At 41.4% G+C, this 21,480-nt stretch overlaps 2 protein-coding genes, 1 non-coding gene and 1 pseudogene across 4 annotated transcripts; 2 read left to right on the top strand and 2 right to left on the bottom strand.

The window, feature by feature from the left end:
- Nucleotides 1-1,328: 1,328 nt before the first annotated feature.
- LOC115682269 (indole-3-acetic acid-amido synthetase GH3.10) lies at nucleotides 1,329-7,276 on the bottom strand. The gene is made up of 4 exons (XM_030606437.2): nucleotides 6,720-7,276; nucleotides 6,369-6,470; nucleotides 5,377-6,212; nucleotides 1,329-1,945 (listed from the first exon to the last, which is right to left on the bottom strand). Exons 1-4 carry the CDS (start codon nucleotides 7,136-7,138, stop codon nucleotides 1,410-1,412), a joined length of 1,893 nt encoding a protein of 630 aa, XP_030462297.1. The 5' UTR covers nucleotides 7,139-7,276; the 3' UTR covers nucleotides 1,329-1,409.
- Nucleotides 7,277-9,866: 2,590 nt separating this feature from the next.
- On the bottom strand, nucleotides 9,867-15,436 carry LOC115682396 (pentatricopeptide repeat-containing protein At1g03560, mitochondrial-like; annotated as a pseudogene).
- A 433-nt stretch (nucleotides 15,437-15,869) lies between these two features.
- TRNAQ-CUG (transfer RNA glutamine (anticodon CUG)) lies at nucleotides 15,870-15,941 on the top strand. The gene has a single exon. It is a non-coding gene; the product is annotated as a tRNA-Gln (tRNA).
- A 2,092-nt stretch (nucleotides 15,942-18,033) lies between these two features.
- LOC115682389 (protein SYM1-like) lies at nucleotides 18,034-21,428 on the top strand. Of its 2 annotated transcripts, none has more exons than XM_030606603.2 (7): nucleotides 18,034-18,640; nucleotides 19,003-19,143; nucleotides 19,232-19,345; nucleotides 19,466-19,639; nucleotides 19,975-20,090; nucleotides 20,552-20,633; nucleotides 20,856-21,428. In XM_030606603.2, the coding sequence occupies exons 1-6, from the start codon at nucleotides 18,236-18,238 to the stop codon at nucleotides 20,616-20,618; spliced, it is 1,017 nt and encodes a 338-aa protein (XP_030462463.1). In that variant the 5' UTR covers nucleotides 18,034-18,235; the 3' UTR covers nucleotides 20,619-20,633; nucleotides 20,856-21,428. The 2 variants fall into 2 exon arrangements, with proteins under 2 accessions (XP_030462463.1, XP_030462464.1); XM_030606604.2 differs by having other exon boundaries at nucleotides 18,035-18,640; nucleotides 20,905-21,428.
- Nucleotides 21,429-21,480: the final 52 nt, after the last annotated feature.

The following is a 21,480-nucleotide window of genomic DNA, read 5'->3' as shown; positions in this document are numbered from 1 at the left end:
AAGCGGCGCTTCAAGAATAACTTCACGTATTCATAGACAACCTCCACCCAAAGTGCCCACTGAATATATTTATAGCCAAAAGAAAAACACCTTGAGAAGCCCATGTCAACATGGATTAGGAAATCATGTTATTCAGTCAACCAGTCAAAGTTTGGACTTTTCTTTGGCCGACTTCAAGTGGCGTTTCCTTTCTTTCTCCGACACAATTGGACCTTTCTCCGACTCACATTCGGAAAGCTAATTTCCGAAACTTAACCTTGGATTCCTTTTTTTTTTAATTTTTAAAATTTAGATTTTCGCTTCGAACTCAAACTCGAGATATATTTTAATAATAATGTTGCTAGTAGTATATAGTAAAGGATCACGAAGAGCTAGCAAAATTAACTAAGGCAAAAGGATATTTTGTTTATCGAGTCTGCTTGATTAAATATGCCATACGTGTACCAATAAATTATTGACCTAGATGGCAAGAGAGTTTGCTCATCTCCTTACGATTTCGGATTCTACCCTTATTGGTAGCATGTCGAGAGTAATCCAGAATGCACCGGACCGATGTGTGGCACACCCTAATACAATCATCTTGGGATATGTCTTGTGGCCTTTCCCTTCTAGTTGGGCATCTCCTAGCGGCATTGCATGCAAGATTGTCGTCATAAAATACTCCAGGACAAACAATTTTGCTTTAATGTCACTATTTGCGTTTTAGATCCATGTAAGGAGGAGAATTTCCGAGTACAATTGTTAAGTTATATTTAGAATTAGTTAACATAAGTTAGCACAATAAGTTCTATAGTATTCCCGTTCTTTTGATGATGCGTGAGATTAGTGTACTTTCCTCGTTTTTACTATCTCAAAGGAAATATGCATTTAGTTATGCCATAGCACGAGTTCTCTCTTGCGGTACTATATAAAAAATCAACTAGAAATTACATATTTCAAAAACAAATATTTATAACTATATATTGGGTTTAATGTCAGTCTTTGCCGACGTATGTGTTAAGACGTAGATTATATTAAGCGCAATACTTTAATAGCTTAAGTTGTTATTGTAAACGGCGGTACACATAATTTAATTTCACGTTGGTAAATATCGGAGCCAATGGTCTTGAATTAGACTCCTCGTATATACAGGCCTCATATATTGGGGTCCGCACCAAAGCCTTCGCGGTCAAATCAGGCTTTTGGGAACGAGGGTGTTAATTAGATAAATCAATATATTCCACGCCATACTCCGATTGCTTACACTATGGGAGAGTGCGCACATAATTTCTAAGTGTTATGCATAGAGGGTACTTTGAGAGAAATTTTTACGGATAAGTCCTCGCCGATTATCTCATAACTAACTGAATTGCACTTCGAAATCGCTTTTCGACATTTCATTTCGATGATTCATGTCTTTTCCTTCACTCTCAACTGTACGCTGTGCTATAGAACCTTTTGACAGTACATACATTGAGGATGCTCAAGAGGACTTGGTTGCTGGTGCACCTTGGGGTCTTGAACTGGCTCAACGCAGCACCATTCCCTATGAAATGATCCAAGATCTTCCTGAAAGTCCCCGTCTCTACAATGCAAAGCTCCAGTGGACCTATCGAATTACACTTCCTAGAGACCACATACCCATGATCCTCAAACGAAGCGTCCATCTCCCTGCAACACTCTCCCAGAACCTTCTCTTCCACCTCTCCCTTGATCTCCCAGTATATCACGTAGTGGCCAGGCTGCTTCGAGATGTCGGCGTGGCTCGTGAAGTCCACCAGCTCCCCCATCGCCTTCCACAGCAGCTGAGAGCCTCTCTCCACCACCAGCTGGAGATCCTTTTCGGTGTTCTTGTCGATGTTCACGGTCAGGATCAGCTTCCTCCGGCATATGAAGCTCAACTTGGGCGTGTGCTTGTGGAAGCCGGCCACCTCCACCATGTCTCCAAGCCGGTATCTGTAAAGCCCTGCATAGTCGAACGATGAATTTGTGATGAGAATACATGACTAAGTTTCACAGAATACAGATCCTCATTATCTGAAACAACCGTCCAGACTCGTTTTAATCATTTTAGATACATCATTCAGAATACAAACCGCGAAAACACGGCATACGCCCTGGATCGCGATTGCGATCTATCTTAAGCCACCACTAGTTTCATATTGATGTCGCATATTAGAATCATAGCAGCACACCTTTTACCTTTAGGTACTAATTCAATTAAATTTTTTGCTGAATTTTAGTGTAGTTAGGTGAATGGTCACACCTTTACATACGCGGCCTTAAAAGTATATAGACAAATACACATTTGACCTCAAACGAAACGATTGAGAAGGACATTGCACAAGTTCCAAAACGACGCACTTGTCAAATTAGACACCACACAGCGTCTTCTACAACGAATGACAAGAACAACAGAGGGAACGGGTCATCATCATTCATGGTCGTTTTGGTTCCGACTCTATCCACGAATTAGTTCTACCTACAAATCCCTATCTAACTTTCTTTGCTCGGAACTGAACGAGCGCATCGTCAACCATTGACAGAGGTTCAGATTTATCCAAAATCTGGTACCTGTGTATATATGCCAGACAATCTTGTTTCCACGAACGTCAAAATCAATAATGCCCGGAATATTGTCGGATGAATAAATAGAGCAATAGATAATGCACTATTGTGCAAGCCATATCTATCCTCCATTTTGCGAGGATCTCGTGTCTCCTAAGAGAATCTAGGGTTTGGCCAACGCCATAATAAATCTAATCGATGCCCAGAAGACATTGGACATGAAGAATGAAATGTGAGAGCAGTGAATTGAGGCTGGATTCTCTATAAGGAAAAGGCAAAAGAAAAGCTGAGTACTGCCCTAACAAGCTTCTCGATTCTGTAAAAGGACCGTGTGAAAGATGGAGATGACACAAGCCCCATGGACTCGAAAGATTGAAATATGCATACTTTTGATGGATTGTTGTCGTGACCTTCTCACAGGTGAACCATGAAGGGAAAGTTAATGGATTGCTAAGTTTACACTTAGCACAGACTTTTCCAAACCCATACCAACTGCAACTTTGGGATTTTAATTTAATGAATTAAACCTGCAATTTAATTCAATTACAAGTCGCCACTAATATATTTAGAGTCGATTAAGAACCCAAGTAAAATGTGGAAGAATATTTTACTTCTGCGAATTAGATATATCATAAATTCGAGGACTTGGTTATACAAGATAAATTTACCGCTCTTTCGGCACATTTTCTCTTTATTTCAAAGATATTTTGCAAATAGTCTTGGTTGATTTTAAGGTTAAGCCACTAACACATAAGAAGTAATCATATGGGTAGGCAAGCAATAATTTAATACTCAATAAATCAAAATAGTAAATAAATCGCTAGAAATAGAGCAAAAACCTCAATGCATTAAGCAAAGCATGCCTTTGTTATGATAATATTCTCCAAGTGTTCTACAAGATTTTAATTAAAAAACTATATATGCAGGACCTAAACATGATTTCTAGATGCAAAGTCAATTAATTAATTCTTTTTGTGTTTTTTCTTCTTTTTATAAGAATTAAACTATATGCAATCCATGAGATACACTTTTAATCTTAGTTATGTCCATGTAATTCTAATTTAAACTAATGACATGTGACATGAATTATTTATATGTAAACTAATCCTAATGACAAGCAAAAGAATCACGAACTAATTTAATATGCATAAACTATTAAACTATTAACATGAGATTGAATTATTTATATGTAACCTAGATGTGACCTAAAACATGCATGAATATATGATAAAAGCGCAAAATCTAATGAAAGCTTAAACTATCTGATGGAAGTGCAGTATCAACGAATAATTTCAAGAATTATTATTATGCATCAATGTTCATGGATATTATGCAATATCATTCAAGAGTCATCAATATCTATCAAAGATATGCATTATCAAATTATGATGTAGAGATAATATATTCTTCATTAGTCCTATATGGCTCCTATTGTACCTAAGATATTCAATTTCTAAATTAGGAAACATGCATGGTTGGAATCTAGAGTAAATGCAATGCAGTTTTTTTCCGTATTTTCATAATAGAATATTTTCTAAACTAAGGACATGCAATATGTAAGCCCATCATACTTAAATATTTACCACATCCAACATAGGAAACAAAGGTAATCGGGGATCTGGTCTTAGGTCATAAAGATCAAAACCCTAACCATAACGACTCAAACAAGGAAATTTTCCATTTGGGAAATGCCTAAAATCTTATATCAAATAGTGTTAGAATTGCATAACCACAATTCAGGCAATTAAATATTTGAATCAAATATAACTTATGAAATTACCTAAATTGGATTATCGACTCAAACAACGAACGGTTGCAAGGAAGATTCACAGTGGTGGTAACCAGCAAGGAGTGACAAGAGGCGGTGTACAACAACGTCGAGGATTGTGAACATCATATGGATCTTTGATACTCAATTCCTTTAGTGAAGTTCAAAAACTAAGTGTCGTAGAGGTCTTCCCAAAATTTCAACACATTCCGACTTAGAATGAATGCATACTCAATGTTTTTGCGGGACCGCACGTTGGACTCTTTAGTAGTTTACCAATCTAATTTTCTACTTCAAAGACATAGTTTCAAATATTATTTCACCATCTCCATCGAACAAGCTCAAGACTACTGTCTTATCGTACTCTCCACACCACAAAATTTAAGCGTGATCCAACCGTTAACGCATGCGTACTAGTAGATTTCATTAAGCTGCACACTGGAATTTTCCTAAGGCCACGGAAGAGAGAGCTCGTGTGTATATGTTTTTTTTTGTGCTCTCGTGTCCTTTTTCTTTTATGTTGGGTATTGCCAACCTCCCCCTTGTGAATCCTCTTTTCATTGTGAGAAAAGTGTGCTTATATATGCAAACATTAAGGCTTTCTTTTGATATGAGATTTCCTAATTTGAATGGGAAGCATATTCCATATATATTCAACATTATGAAATCACCCCTATATTCCCATCTAACCCAAATCTGTTAAGAAAGTGCTTAGTCACTCCCCAAGCTTGCCTCGATAAATCAATATTTCCTAATTTGAGATACCGCATGCACATGTATATTCGGTAACTTTAGATGAATTATGGGCTTGTTCAAATTTTGCACTTTTTCGGGTTTAGCCCGGATAATTCAATTAAGCTCAAAACTTCACTGCTTAAGTCAGTACATTTATAATGCAGTTACGTGGGCTTAATTACTACAGAACAAAATACTCCTGATATGCCAAACGCAATTAATAAGATTTTTGTTTAGGGGTTGTTGTCAATCCCAATTTTCTTATGCAATGATTGACTTAACGGAGAATGCTAAAATTTAGGTCTCAACGGAATTTTAGTACATACCAGTGAAAGTGGTGAGCACAATCTCATACTCTTGCCCAACTTTGACCTGAGAGAGAGGCACTGGCTCATCCTCCGCAAAGTCATCATCAATGGCTTCACTGTTCTTGCTCCTGCTCCGATTCTTCTGCCGGTGAAGCGGTATGAACTCGAAGTAAGAGAAGGTTGGCACGACCGCGAAAGTCACCCTCTCCAGAGGTAGACTCGGATCCACGTTCACCCCGATCCAGCTCTCCGTCGATCCGTAGTCAGCGCTCACCAGCGGCAACCCCCCGGCGTAGTGCCTCAGCTTCGTCAAGTAATGCTGCATGGAGCCTGTCATTATGGAGTACACGTATCTGGCCTTAGGCCACAGCTTCGGTATTACTCCGCACCAGTCCTTCCTCTCTAGCTCCTCGCAGGCCGCCTCGAGCCGCTGAGCGAGGGACGGGTTCGGGGACACGATCCCCAGCATGGCCTGCCGGGTCCTCTCAACGGTGATCCTTGGGCTGAGCCCGCCATCCCGGATGTCGCCGCAGATCTCCCGCCAGTGGTCCTCGAAGGCCCGGAAAGCCTGGACGATGCTGTAGGCGAAGGTGGAGGTGATGAACTCAATGCGGTCGGCGAAGTAGAGCCCAAGGAGGAGGTGGCAGTAGGTGGACTGCTTGTAGTCGCAGCTCGAGATGACCTCCTCGGGGCTGCAAGTGAAGGACTTGGTCTTCTCTTGCTTGATCTTGAACTCCTCGCTCGAGTAATAGTGGGTCGTGGCGGTCCCGGCCGTGAGGCCCCCTTTGGTCTTGGACTGCTTGCTGCTGTAGATGAATTCAAGAATCCTCCCTCCTTCACCAATCGGGTATACCCTATACAGGCAAATAATAATTTTAAGTGAAGGACATGATAGTATATGATTGACGGGTTTGCATCGTAAAACATGTTGATGCCATTTCATGTTGTTGCTTTATGTAAATTGTCTCTGAAAGATAGAGCATAAGAGAAAGAGAGAGAGAGTTGGAAACCTGGATCGATATGCAGCTGCAATTCTGAAAATCTGGAGAGTGGTCTGCGAGCTATGCCGAGTGAAGGGCACGTACTTTTGCCTTCCGTCAGTAGTTCCAGAACTAGACTCCCAAAAGAAAGAAAGAAACAAAGAGAAAATCGAGGAAAGTACCAACAATTAAAAACGATTTACGAAAACAGACAGTCATTTGCTTGCGAACTAGACAAGATTATCAGTATCCCACAGTCACTTCAATCAGAGACATCATCCATTGACTTATCTTAATTAGTGCTTCTATATCCCTTTCACTGTGCATTCATTTCGTATGTACGAATGAAAAGCATGTGAGAAGTTCAGCTCCCATGCATACCTTAGCGAGAGAAGTTGAACGGGCTCCTGAGTGAGCACGGGAGATGTGTCCCCATCTGCAATCCTCTGGATGAAGGGCTCGAAATCGGCGTGGGATGCGAGGGGCACACGAGACCTGTACAAAGACTCCAATGCGCAGGCGCCCATCCCCTCTACCTCGACGTCCCCCAGCCACCTGCTCAGGTACTCCGTGCCGCGGTTCGCCGCGAGGATCCGCCGCAGCACCTCGGCTTGGACCGCCCCGGCATTCTCGCACGCGTCCTCGAACCATCCGATGATGTCCGAGTCGCACCCTTCGTGGGCTCTCCTTCCCGCAGCAGCAGCCGCCTTTGTCTCCATTCGAAGGAGGTGGCTTTCGGTGGTGCAAAGCGACGGGGCGATATCGCTGGAAGTCACCTTACGAACCCTATGGCAAGGCATGCATCCAAAGATAAACCCATCAGGCTCTATATATACACACGCACAAGAGAACAAGGATTGGAGGAAAAAAATCTCTTTGTCGTGGTTATACGATGTGGGTCCGAGCGGGGGTTATCTAGAGAGGAAGAGGGGGGTTCCTTATATTTGCAGGGAAATGCTTCAGAAGAGCAATAAATCCTGCCCCTCATGTTATTTCTGCAGAGAGAAGCTCCACGGCTATGATAATGGTACGATGATATGTACTGTTGAGGTTATTCCAGATTGGCTGTGGAAAGTGGTGATGGCTAGTTTATAAGTGCGAGAGAAAGTCTTATCCTTTGAATTAGCTTTTGGGATGAAAGAGGTCAAAGACCATCCAATATTGGTATCGGACGGGAGAGTTTCAGGTTGTTGCTGCTCCGACCCAGCCCGATGTGTGAGAGGAAGATTGTTGAGATTGTCTCACATCAGTTGTAGAAGGGGGTGATGGTCAGTTTATAAGTGTAAGGAAAAGGCTCACCCTTTGAGCTAACTTTTGAGATGAGAGAGGCCTAAGACCATCCAACATGTATAACACGTTATTTTCTCTTTCTTTTCCAGGGGTATCTTTCTACTTGCTCCGTAGAGATATAGAAAATTTCGAAATCAGAAAGGCGATGGGGAAGCGGTAAAAAGGGCGATGGGAACCGAAACCGAAGCCTTGCGCAAATAATCGTGCAGAAAGGGAAGATCATCTCCTCCCCTCCCGCCAATTTTACTGGAGGACAACGTTTTCAGTGAAGTTTGAACTTCGAAACGCAATGAACACCAAAAAGTATGGCAGATTTGACGTCTCGCATTAAAGTCTCCAGATTCCCTTCCTCTGTACCCTCAATTCAATTCAGGCCAAAAACAGATAAAGAGAGAGAGAGCGAGAGAGAGAAGAAAAGGGTGGTCTTCCAATATTCCTTTTCGTTTTACGTCTTCCCTTCCTTTTTCACCCACCCAAAGCAGGAGACCTTTTCCGGTGCGGGATGAGAAGAGTTTTTCATGGTTGTCAGGTCTTAGAAAAGCTTGAACTACCCATCTGTGGAAATGCTAGTGTGGTTTAACTTGTTGGGGGAAGTCGAGTTCAGCTTATTGTTTTCTAGGATGATACGTTAGCAGTGCAGTTCATTTGATCTTATGGTATGCGTGTCATTAATCTCGGGTACCGGATGAAATGACTCTTGTTATATGTCAAAGGCTTGAAGCAATGAATACATATTTTCTTGAAAAGACAAGGAAGAAATTAGCTTCGTGTCAATATGTGTGTCGTGTTAAATTATGTCTTGAGTTTGTCGTGTTTGTTATTGAGTGAAAAACAAGGAAGTAAACTCACTTCTTGTTGCAATCCACCAAGAACTTCCATAATATCACAAAAGGATGTTTCCTTCGAGGTTTGAACAATTTTCAATGTTCGGAGAATGTTACGAATGAAGTGGAAGATAAAATTGTAGAATTTTTCTATATCAATAATGAATTATACAGGAGCGTATAGGCTTTACAGGAGGCTAATTATAGCAACGTAATATTGTAATAGAAATTACAATCATTCAAAATAATGAGATTGCAATATGAGAGATGCACATAATCATGTAATATATTTCCAACAATCCCTTAAATTCAAGGTGACATGAAAGAAGTTAGTTGCTATCGATCCTTCCGCTACAGCTGTTCCTTGATCGAGGGTTCTTTCTTTGCTCAGGTTTCAACTTCCTTTCATGTCTCAAGTCGGTCGGACGTCGCCAAATGTCACAACATCCACTTAAACACTATCTATTGGGAACTCATCATCTAAAGGCTTCGTGTGTCAAATGTATTGTTATAACAATTATGATCGACGCTATTAGCTTCTTTATAACTTATATAGTGCAAAAATTACAGTGATCACAATGGCCCCCACGATCTATTCTCTCATCATTTCAACTTTTTCTTTTTTCTGGGGAGCCTGGTCCCTGGTTGGCCCCAATTATTGCTGCTCGAATCTATTGCAGGTCCAAAGTGATATTTACAGGCAAAAATCACTATTGCCCAGGTTCACTCCTGTCTTCTGATCTGTGACTACTTAATGTAGGGGTCCATCATACGAATTCAACCATCACCAGAAATAATAAATACCCGTACAAAGGCTCTTGTCCAGTAAATCGCAAAACCCAAAAATCCCATGTGGTCCAAACCCTCTCGAGTGGGTTTTATTACACCGGGTATGTCCAAGCCATTTTTAAAGCGTGTTTATTTCGCATAAAATGAATAATTTGATAAATAATATCCTAAAAATAATCGCTTATAAAAATGAAGGATTGAAAAAAAATTTCATTGTCGTAGGCACAAATTTTCGCCAATAATGAAACATTTTTTATCGACTAATTATGTCAAGCGATACAAGCGATTACTTTTAAGAAAATATATTCTAACTTATTGAGTTTTTGCAAAACAAACGGAGCTTAAACATATGATGAATTTGATCTATTGAAATGAACTTGAACAATATATCTCCAAAACCCAATTAATGACCCTCAGCAAGTGTCTTGTAGACATTCTTTAACATTTTCCTGCGAATGAATAGATAAATCTTTTTCAACATCACGTGTAAGTCTGAATGGTGGTGTATTCTTTGAAACTTGAGCACAATCATCGGTTCTAAAACAAAGTTCACCGAAAGATGTGTGCTCCGAAGAAGTGCACCATCCTAAATTCGTTGCTGCTAACTTCTTTGGGTCATGCAGACTGTCAAGAAATACATGCATATCAGAAACAGTAGCTGATATGGGAGGCTTTGCTTTAAGTTCAAGGGTGGAACATATCACGATTCATGACAGAGATGAAGCTCTCCATCAACTAATCATCAAAGAACCGAAGTCATTGCATTATTGTAAAACCAGAAAAAAAGATCAGATCTTGATGAACAGTTGCCTATGTCGGGCTTCTGAAGGCGGATGGATGCTACTGAGCCAGCGACACCAACCAATTCGAACTGTCGAGAGACGTTGATTTCGCACCTCACGAAGAGTATAATCCCTTGGGAGAAGTGACGGTAAAAGCAAGATTTCATGATGTTTCTTGTGCACCACCGCTTTTGGCCTCTCTCTCAAATCTTCCTCCGATCTTGGACCTATAAACAAAAATGTCCTTTTCATCAGCTGGCACAGAGAGAGAGAGAGAGAGAGAGAGAGAGAGAGAGAGAGAGAGAGATAGGCACAATCTACACTGGACCTGTCAATGGTCCCTTTTGAAAGAGAAACTTATGACCACCCATGTAAATGACAACTTCGTCCAGGGGCCACCATGCAAAACAAACCAAGCAGAGACTTTATGAGGATTGCAATGCAGAGTGAAGAGATTTTACGAGACAAAAATCATACTCATACATTCCGGAAACGGTATTAATCATAACAAACGTCAGATCTTATGCCAAAAAAAAGGTTAGTAGACCCACTCTACCGGCACTCAATCCGCTCAGATATTAGAGTTGAAGCCATCTAGTTAGTGCAAACGACACGCAACAACGAATAGTCACCATTTGATGGTACAAATCGCACAACACCAGCGGCCCAATGCCAACCAGGTCAGTCCACAAGTTGGCTAACGATTCAAATTAAGGACATCTAACCAAAGTCATGAATTATATCTTTCAGTAGGTCCCCCAACCGGATTGTGTCCAACCTAAAGCAGAAGATCTGGTCTTCGATGCGCCAACACAGAGGCAGTAGTATCTGTCGGGTTTGCCTTGTTAAAAATCCATAATTGAAGGATGAGGAGACACAGCTGAGATGTCCGCATGTCAGTTCCTACTGTTTCTGTTAGAGAATATCATATAACTCGAAACCTAACAAGTTGGGAACTACAGAAAAGAAGGGAAAAATAAATAAATAAGCAAAAGAAGAGTGAAAACAAAGAATTGCATAATATTTAACAAGCTAACGAGGAGACTGAGTTTCTGGGCTAGTAATCCAGGTAAAACAATATTACATGGATCTACACTTTTCATACTGTCTTAGTTTGTGTCAATTTACTGATTCTTACGGGAAAGCTTTCTCCACATACTCTGACAGCTAAAATGAAGACAGTCCTTTGTGCTTGAAAGACGATTCCACATTGGAACAACCACACTCGTCCTATCATTTCAGGGCAAGACAAGTGGATTCATTAGCATCTACACCAATGCTGCTGCATCAAGACTGATATTTTTGAGACTTGCTAGTCCTAATACAGCAATAGGCCCAAGACATGAACCTGAACAGACAAAAGCAGACAACAAATTCGACAGTCAGCCTTTTGATGCCATAACACCATATCTCCCAGGGTCCCTAGGCAAATCTCTAGTGGACAATAACACATGACTCGGCTTAACAAGAGATAGCTACGTCCGTTTCACCTTAACAAGAGATAGCTACTCTTTCTAAGATAAGAAAACAACAACACACGAATGGAGCAGCACATATTTTGTCCCTTTGCAAGTTTTAGATTTAGAGTCATGACAGATCTCCAATAAAGGTCATTTTCATCTGGCCAAGGGCAGGACCATCTCATAATTTTGTTACAAGTTCAGCAGTTTTTATCGTAGTGTCAGAGAAATAAATTCACCATTCAATTGCCATTGAAAAGTCTCTCTCTATCTCCGTCTTTTCAACACAACAAACCAAATTATAAGCATCTACAGGCTATAATCCAGTTCACTTGAGCTAGGCCAATCTCTTGCAAGTGTCAAGCAGAATCTTCATTTTTTAAGCTATGAGATTTTCATCTTTCCACATGGTAGGTAAGTTACCTGGAAAAGCAATACAAATCATGCAGTAAACTTCTAAAAGGCAAGCACAGGGAAAACTTGTGAGCAAGAACAGCTTTATATTCCATAAACTAGTGAACTTTCGGGAATGCATCAGATGGCTTTACTGACTAGGAAGAGGGAGATAAACTAAAGTGGAAGCTTTCGCCATCAAAAAGTTGTGGCAGGAATTACTTCTGGAGAAATCTCAACACCTTGCATAGATCTTGAAATAATGAAACATGAGCAAATTTCCTGCGGAATTTATAAGCTGGAAAGTATTCTATATTGACAAGCATTTCCTTGTCCACAGATTCTAGCAAAGCAGTGCAGAGAAAATTGGAGGGAATGGCTTACATGAGACAAATTGATGCTGCTAGCAAATTGATATTGCCGTCGACTACCTAAACAAAACAGATGTTTTGTCTCTTTAAGAAAAACTTTCTTTTACCATGAGCGCAGCAGACTGTTTCTCTCATTCCAGCAGAAAGTTCCCAACTCCAAGGATATCATGCAAAGACTCAAAATATAACAGTGGACGTGCACTAAGATACCAGACGCCGTTGATATATGCAAACACACGGAAAAAATGCTTAATGAGGAAATTCAGCCTAATTAATATGCAATGCCAGACGGAGGCTACTCTCATGTTATCACACCATTACATGGGGAAACAAAAACATTTGACGCGACATTTCCACAAGAATGGTTTCAAAGGCTCAAAATCTCCAGCATGCGAGAGCATTAGACCACTACGTCCAATACTTTAATCCCATACCGAATTGATGGAGGAAGAGTAAATTTTACAGCTACTTACAACATTATTGGCAGGATCAAGGACAATAATAAAAATCAACTTATGCAACTACATTAGCCTCAAATAACAGATGGAGAAACTCTTGTCTCATGTTAAACATGCTTATTTTGGTATTTCCTTCTGCTAGAGCTCTCCAACTGTAATGGCAATATACAGAACTAGCTCAAGTAACAGCTGGAAATTGAAGTAGCTAAAGGAATAGAAATGAAAAATAACAATGGTTGCATGTTAGCCATGTCCTAATTAGCTCAAAAAAATCTCTCGAAACCGGTGCTATTACTTGACTAGACACCAATTTCTCCATACCATAGATGGAACAAGTAGTAGCTACTACTCTGATAAAAAAAATTGGACTAGAATAACTTGAAATGTTAAACTATATCACAATAATGCCCCATGTAATGTGACAGAATAGCTGTTCAATCTTTTGCTCTGAAGAAGATCTTAATCTATAATGAAGAAATGGCAAAATCCAAAGAAAGACTCGACCAATCTGATGGAAGGATTCAAACAATACTAACAGCAACATTTCTAATCCATGTTATGGCAATGCAGAAGCTCTTTTTAGAGTTGCTTTTCTCTACAGTAGATGGCCAAAAAACATAAAAAATAGTAAGATTCTGATCAGATGCAGATGACCTTAGTGTTGTGTATCTGCTACAGACTTACAGCAACTAATCAGCCACATTAAACGTCAAGTAACAAATACCATCCAACTCATCTGCTTCCAACCATAGATGCAACTAGTCCGATTGCAATCATAGTTAAGATAGGAATGGATATAACATAAAGCAAGGCACAGACCTGGAATTGGAGGTTTTGATGCACTTGAAACATCTTCGCAGAATCATAGGCACCAAGGAGCTTAAGGTAGTCAATCAAGTTTCTCTATTCCTATTGCCAGTACAGAATCAATAGAACCAGGCTTCTGACAGACTCTGATTTCACAACTAGAACGTAAGAGTGAACCCAGGATTTTCCAGCTCTTCCACAATCTTACCCAGTCCATTGCACAGAAACACAGCAGAATTGACAACAAGAGAATTTCCTAACACTCAACCGTCAACAAGAGACCGGAATTTCACTCTTTTTTTGACACTGCCGACTCAGTCATAGCCAACAGCAATCTTGCTGTGCATCAACATCAAGGCTAAATCTGCGTTCCCTGCCCTTCTCTGGGCATTAATAAGAACAGTCCGTATTTTTCCTAGTATTTCACGACCGCTATTGACAATTCCACCTACCAATTTGCAAGCTTCCTTAATACAGCCAGCTTTGCACAATACATTGATCATATTTTCGACAGCTGAATTGGGAATGATACCAATTGGCAATAAATCATCCAAGATTTTACAAGCTCTAGCCACTTTGCCCGAGAGACAAAGTCCAGCACATAGAGCCCTGATAGATCTGCATTTGGGGCCCTTTGTGAATCATCACATCCCACAATCTCAAAGCCTCCTCATTTTGGTGCTCTGTAAAAAGGCCAGCAGTGAGTATTGTGAATATGTAATATATTTGATCACAACCTTCGGCTTCTGTTTTCCTGAAGAGAGCCAATGCTTCATCCATTTTACCACACTTTGTAAATGCGTCCATCAGGGCATTATAGCAATAAGACCATGAACATCCCTGCTCAGCCATTTCCTCAAAAAATTTCTCAGCTTCATCCACTCGCCCTGCCTTCCCTAGACCATCAATACTAGAATATATCATCGCATTAACTGCCACCCTACTATTCTGACAGTGCTCAAAGTATGCAAGTGCTTCTTCCAGCCTGCCATTTTTGCACAGGCCATTGATAGCCCCAAACGTGACCTTATCCGGGTGAAACCCTTCAATCTTCATTCTGTCTAGGAGCTTCTATGCTCCTGCATTTTGCATATGGATCAATTAAAACTGTGTAGATTGCCACATTGGCTTTATAACCATTTCTAATCATGCTCAGATAAACTGCATATGCTTCCATATATTTTCCCTCCTTGGAAAGCCCGCTTATGACCAAACCATACGCATGAGGAGGGATTTCTAAACCTTTCTCTTCCATCTCATGGTAAAGTCCCAAACAAGAATTGAAATCCCCTTCACCATAACATGCCTGAATCAAAGTCAAATATTTGATCTTATTCAGCTCCACGCTCCTCGTTTGCATATCCTTTAGTCTCTCCATCACTTTCTGGGATTTACCCACCATGCTATATCCTTTCACCTTTATATTATAGCTCACAGTATCAGGTCCAATCCTCCCATTCTCCATCAGCTCAAACACCCGCTCCGCCGACTCCATAAACACCGAATCCACCAAACCATACAACAAGAAGTTGTAGGTATACAAACTCGGCTCGATACCATTCTCCTTCATCTTCCTCCACACCCACAACTAACTCCTCTACCATCCCAACACCGCCTAAGCTCTTGATCAAAGAATTCGCTGCCGGTACCGTCATCAAGAAGCCCAAGTTCCTCAACTCCGCAAAGACACTCGTCACTCCATCCACATCCCCAGATAACAAGAGAAGCTCAATCAAAGACACATGACACTCAATCCTATGTCGGTACCTCCCCTGCTGAGCAGCCCACCTGAAGAACCTAACGGCCACGTCTGGCCAGACCGCAACACAGAAGACACGAAATTCGCGGACAACTTGATCAAGAACCTAGGACAAAAGCCATCCAGCTTTAAGAGACCGAGAATGTGACTCACCCAGGGAGACATGGGATCAGGTTCTGCGGGGGTGGAGGCTACGTCGGAGACGTCGTTGAAGGGCCCCAAGCCATCCGGGAGGAGGAAGAGGCTCGTTGGCGAAGACCCACCTGGCGTTCGGACCGCGAGCCGAGACGGAGCCGACTTTCGCCGGTTCTACTGCCCGCGGACGTGCCGTTCCGTTCCCTTCCCTTCCCGAACTGGGCGTTTGCCCGAAGGGAGGGAGCCTCGCGCCGAGAGAGATTGAAGGTCCGAGGAGGCTTCTCACGGCGCGCACGACAGCGCCAATGTCTTCCCGCCCTCGTTCTCTGTGAACGGGGACGGGAGACGGACGAGAGGGGGGCCCGCGCAAGGTCGCACTAGCCGGCATTCCACGAGCTCCGGCATAGTTTCCGTTAGCTGGCTTTTACATTATACCGAAATTCGCCACGATGAGTGCCAACGAGGTCCCATGGTCTAGTGGTCAGGACATTGGACTCTGAATCCAGTAACCCGAGTTCAAATCTCGGTGGGACCTTCTCTTCTGTTTTTTCTTCTTCTTCTGTTTTTTTTACTCCTCACATCTCCTTCAAAATTCGAAAAAATTAAAAAGAAAAAATTAAGAAATATAAGTTAGTCGCAAAATCTTGGGCAATTTTTGGATCCCTCAAAGTGAAAATTTTATAGATAAAATGAAAAATATGAAATGAAGTACGAAAGGGATTGGACGACTTTTTTTTTATATTGGAGATGCACGCTTAGAATAGCTCCTTTTAGATAAAACAATGTGGAATAAAACTCTTCCGGATTTCCATCTTCTCAATTACCTCGCCTCGGAATTTTGTAAATGCCGGCGCTTGTTTTGACCCGACGAAATCGATTTGCGAGGCTTTTCTTTTTTAGACCGTTTTTAAACATATAATATATTAAAAAGCATATGACAATGAGGCCTTTTTTATTATAGCAATGTAATGATCATAATAATACTGCAATTACCAATCACAACTACCGAGCTTTACGTGCGGGGGTCGAGCTTGTCCAAACGCGAATGAAATATAAGCAGGGTCTCCAAAAACTCCCACTTGTCGAATCGTTTGGTGCCAACAACGTTCACTTACTCTGCCTAGATGTGCAAAAGAGAAGGCCATTCAAGCAAATTAGACGACACTTTGGAATTGTCTCGTCCGAGTAGAATCCTAGTTTAAGTTTATGTATTACTTCACTCGATAATTCTGCACATAGACATGCCAATGTATGGAGCATTTCAAATGACGTGCATTTAAATCGTCACCAATTGGCTGATCAGGTTAATCATCATCTCGTTACTCAGAATAAAGTGATATCCATGCTCCCGTAACATACCTTATCTTCTTTTAATTGCCTTAATTGCTCATCAAATTAACATCATCCTATTTTCGATCCATCTCATTGTCTTGAGTTGACCATGATTTATTCGTAGGGAAAATAAAGTAAACAGTCCTTGAATTTTGGCTAAATATACAATGGGGTCATCGAATTTTTGATTTGTTCAATGCAGTCCCTAAATTTTAGCTTAATGTTCAATGCGGTCTCTGAACTTTTACTTCGTTTAATGTGGTATCTAAACTTTTGGTACATGTTCAATTTAGTCCCCGAACCATATGAAAATGTTCAATATAGTCCCTGAACTTGAATTAATGGAAGGACTATACATTGAATATTTTCATATAATTCAAGGACTGTATTGAACATTTTCATAAAGTTTAGGGACCACATTGAATATTAAGCTAAAGTTCAGGGATTACATTGAACAGATTAAAAGTTCATGAATCACATTGTATATTGGGCCAAAGCTCAGGAACCGTCTAAGGAACTATATTGAACATTTTCATATAGTTCATGGACTAAATTGAACATTTATCAAAAGTTCAAGATCACATTGAACATATTAAAAGTTCAGGGATCAAATTGCATATTTAGATTAAAGTTCAGAGGTTGTTTGTAGGGGTGAGCATGGTCCGGGTTGGGCCGGTCCACCCCCTAACCCTAGGACCAACCCGCACAGTGTTGGTCCTCAATTTTGGGACCGAGGACCACCCGTCGGTTTCATGGACTCGCCCGGGAACCGGACCGCCGGTCCGGTCCTGTTCCCGGGGTGGGTCCATGGAACCGGTCCCACCAAGTTTTCTTGGACAAATAAAAAAAAAATATGTGGACCAACATCGGATCAACGGAACAAAAAGAAAAGAACATAATTTTCCATACAATTCCTATACTATGATCGGTTCTATTAACCACATCATTCATAAATCAAGTGGGTACCCATCAAATGAGTCTCTAGAGATAAGAGAGCAGAGAGTTATGAGTGTCTAGTTACGTATTTCTTTTAATTTTTTATTTTTTTTTGGTCAGATTTTTTAAATTAAAATTTTAAAAAATAAATATATTATTATTATATTACCGGTCCGGTCCGGGTGGGGGGTTCCACACCGGGAACCGGGAACCGGACCGATACCCACCGGTTCCAAAAAATTGGAACCGGAAACCGGACCGGTCCCCTTGGAACCACAGGTTCCGATCCGGTCCCGGGCGATCCCGAGCGGTCCTGGGCTTTTTGCACACCCCTAGTTGTTTGTGTCGTTATCTCCACTAAAATGGTAAAATGACGTCGGTCTCCGTACGAGGAGGAAAGTCAGCAAAAGGAGCTCGTGGCTAATTTGCAAGCGGAGGCCTAAACGGAACCTCCGTGGACGATCGAGCGCGACGAATGTAGAAACCAGAGGAAGAAGAAGAAGCAGAAGAAGAAGAAGAGGAGCGCGAAACCAGTTCCACAGCTTCTTAGCCTCAGCTCCAATGGCGACGATCGGCAGCTTCTTCCCTCCTCGCGACCTCTCCCTCCTCGCCAAATCCCACCGTCGACGTCGAACTTCCCTCCCCGATCCCATCCCCGCGGGCTCGAGATCCCGGCCCTCGGTGCGTCCGCTCTTCTCCGCCGGGCCGAACAGAAACCGGGTCGCCGCCGGGTCGGTCGCCGAGGACCGGAAAGCGGCCGACGTTCCCGTGGCGAGGGAAGAAGACTCGACGGCGGAGGACGATTCGTCGGAACCCGCGGCGCCGGGGGCGCTTGGTCTCGCGGCGAAAGGCGAGAGCGGGGGCCTCGAGAGGTTGGTCGGCAGAGGGGTTAACGCTACCCTCGTTCTGGGTTTTGGGACTCTTGCCGTCACCAGGCTTCTCACCGTGGATCATGATTACTGGCACGTGAGTGACGAAATCGGGTTGCTTTTTCTGCTTGGGCGAAGTACCGTGTCTGTCTGAGTTTATACTTGGTGTTCTTTCGTCCGTTCAAAGCGAGGGAAATTTATAGCCGATCTTTGCCTTTGTCCTGCAAAAAGGGTCTCTATTAATTGAGCTGACTATACTGATGCTAATCCTGAATCTCATTACGCGGGCTCACGTGAAAGTCGGGCTTGTTTTGATTATTTGCGCATGTCATCTGTTTGAATGATTGCAGCTTGTGTCATATGAAGAGAAGGGTTCGTGTAATGCGTTTCGAGTTGATTTTATTAGGAAGTATGAAGTGGTGGTAGACTTGAATATTCTGAAGTTCGCATATATCGCAGGGATGGACCCTTTATGAAGTTTTGAGATATGCGCCGGAACACAATTGGATTGCTTACGAGGAAGCTCTCAAAATGAATCCAGTCTTAGCGAAAATGGCAATAAGTGGAGTGGTGTACTCTATAGGAGATTGGATTGCCCAGGTAAATGCATGCTTCGGCTGGCTGTGCTGCTGAATTTTCTTGGTCATCAGTTCTTTTATGCCACCTCTCACCGTCGGTTCCTATGTAGTGCTATGAAGGAAAGCCTCTTTTCGAGTTCGACCCATTGCGCATGTTCAGATCAGGTCTTGTTGGATTCACACTCCACGGTTCACTTTCTCATTATTATTATCAGTTTTGCGAGGTGATAGTTTTGGCTCATCCACAGTCTATTTTTAGCCTTGCTTCTTGTTTCGTTCTTCATTTCCTTTCATTCATTGTATCTTTATTTATGCCAACGGCTGAAAGCGTGCATGACCTTCAGGCTCTTTTTCCTTTCGAAGATTGGTGGGTGGTCCCTGCAAAAGTCGCGTTTGATCAAACGGTCTGGGCAGCACTTTGGAATAGCATCTATTTTGTGATGTTGGGGCTTCTGCGACTGGAATCCCCTCCTAATATTCTCAATGAGCTGAAGGCAACATTTTTGCCAATGCTAACAGTAAGAAAATAGTCTCATAAGTTAGTCTCAGGTTATTGGGGAGGACGGACTTAGTTCTCTTATTAACAAAGAAGAATTCGGATATAATTGAGTGCTTTACTGATGCAGCTTTACTCAATTCGATTGGTTTTCATCGCTTGTTTAGTTCATTTATATATAGATTCTTAAAAAATTAGTTTAAGTTGTGTTTAGAAAAATGCATAGCTTTGTGAGTAGCGCTATTAGATTGCTCTCTTTTATAGTTAGGCTATACATGGTATTCTACATTTGTCTTTCACAATAATCTCTTCATGAATGTCTGTGTGCTCCATTTATTCTTGTAGTTTGATTGACAGGCAGGATGGAAGCTCTGGCCATTTGCTCACTTAATTACCTATGGCGTGATCCCCATTGAACAGAGACTTCTTTGGGTGGACTGTGTAGAGCTTATTTGGGTCACCATTCTCTCCAAGTAAGTATTAAAGTTAGAGTTTTTTTCCTTAATTTTCCTTCTCTTAATTTTGGTTGAAAAACACGGGTTTACCACTCCTTAGAATTCTTCTAAAAGAACCTTTCTGGCTGCAAGCAAGGATCTTGATGTCATGTTCCTTTGAGGCTTTAAAACAGTATCTTCTCAATGTAGCAATCTAAATAAGTGGATAAATTTGTCTGAAGGATTTAAAGTTCTCATGTGTTCTTGTTCTCTCTAATGCATTTTCAAATCACAAGGAGAGAGACTTTTGCACGTTTTCTGTGGTTGGAAGGACCTTGTTACCATGGATAGTTTTGGTTTGGAAGCATGTGCGCCCATTTTGAGTCTCTGATGTATTACTCAATGTCTTATTGATGTTGATGAGTATTTTTTCTATATTGTAGGATATTATGTTTGCATTTTCTCTCTTTCCTGCTCTAACGCTTCTCTCTTTTATGTAGTTACTCAAATGAGAAATCAGAAGCAAGAATATCTGAGACATCGGAGTCGAATTCTGGTTCTCCATGAAGCAGTTAATTTAAGGTGCGAGACACAGCTATGTTACTCCATAGTCTCGTAAGAAACTTGATTCCTGTGAAACACGGTGATATCTACCCAGCCTGATGACAATATTGACTTCTGTAGAATTAGATAGTGGGAGAGCTTAATGAACCCGAGCCATCCAATGACTGGTTGTAGTATTCACAATGTTATAATTGTTATTCATCTAATGGTCTAAAGAGCAATGTCTTTGCCATACTGCAGTTTGTATTTGGTAGACTTATGTGCTTGGGACTTGGGTGACCTTTCTCAGGAATAGATTGGAAGTAGACTGGTGAAACTCAAGAACCTCATAACACGTTTGAACATTCTTCAGAAATTGAGTCAAGGACGAAGTTGAATCCTAGAGCTTCTGCATACGGTCCGCGGGTATTGTATCTTGGCTCACCTGCATACTTCGTAAGTAATGTACATCAACTATACCACGTGGATATGTGCTTCAAGGTGTCAATGGAATCTGCACACGTACACTAAAGGCATAAAGAGTTTTCATGTTGTTGGCTAGGTGCAAAAATCTATGGAAATACGCAAGAATAACCAATCATTGCACTTTCGGCCTTTATATCTTTTATGTAAGTTCATTGGTGGTGGTTCTGTCGTGTATTATCTGCAGCATTCATCGTGTTGATTAAGTTCAGCTGCTGAGGTTTATTCTCAGTGAAACATGGTTCCAGAATTTTGTGTCCTGAAATCTGATGAAGAGTTGATTGACCTCTGCATCATACTGCTGTATATATGGACTTCTGACGATATAAACAGAGGCTGTTTGTTCGTATACTCTATTTTCCAAATTCGTTGCTCCCTCTTATGATTGGAAAGTCTTGTTAAA

Source organism: Syzygium oleosum, unplaced genomic scaffold (assembly GCF_021117445.2).
Source record: "Syzygium oleosum isolate NSW1041296 unplaced genomic scaffold, Sole_v2.1 Sole_v2.23, whole genome shotgun sequence".
NCBI classification, from domain to species: domain Eukaryota; kingdom Viridiplantae; phylum Streptophyta; class Magnoliopsida; order Myrtales; family Myrtaceae; genus Syzygium; species Syzygium oleosum.
The sequence above is the reverse complement of the archived record's forward strand: the minus strand, read 5'-3'. Positions and strand labels throughout refer to the sequence as shown.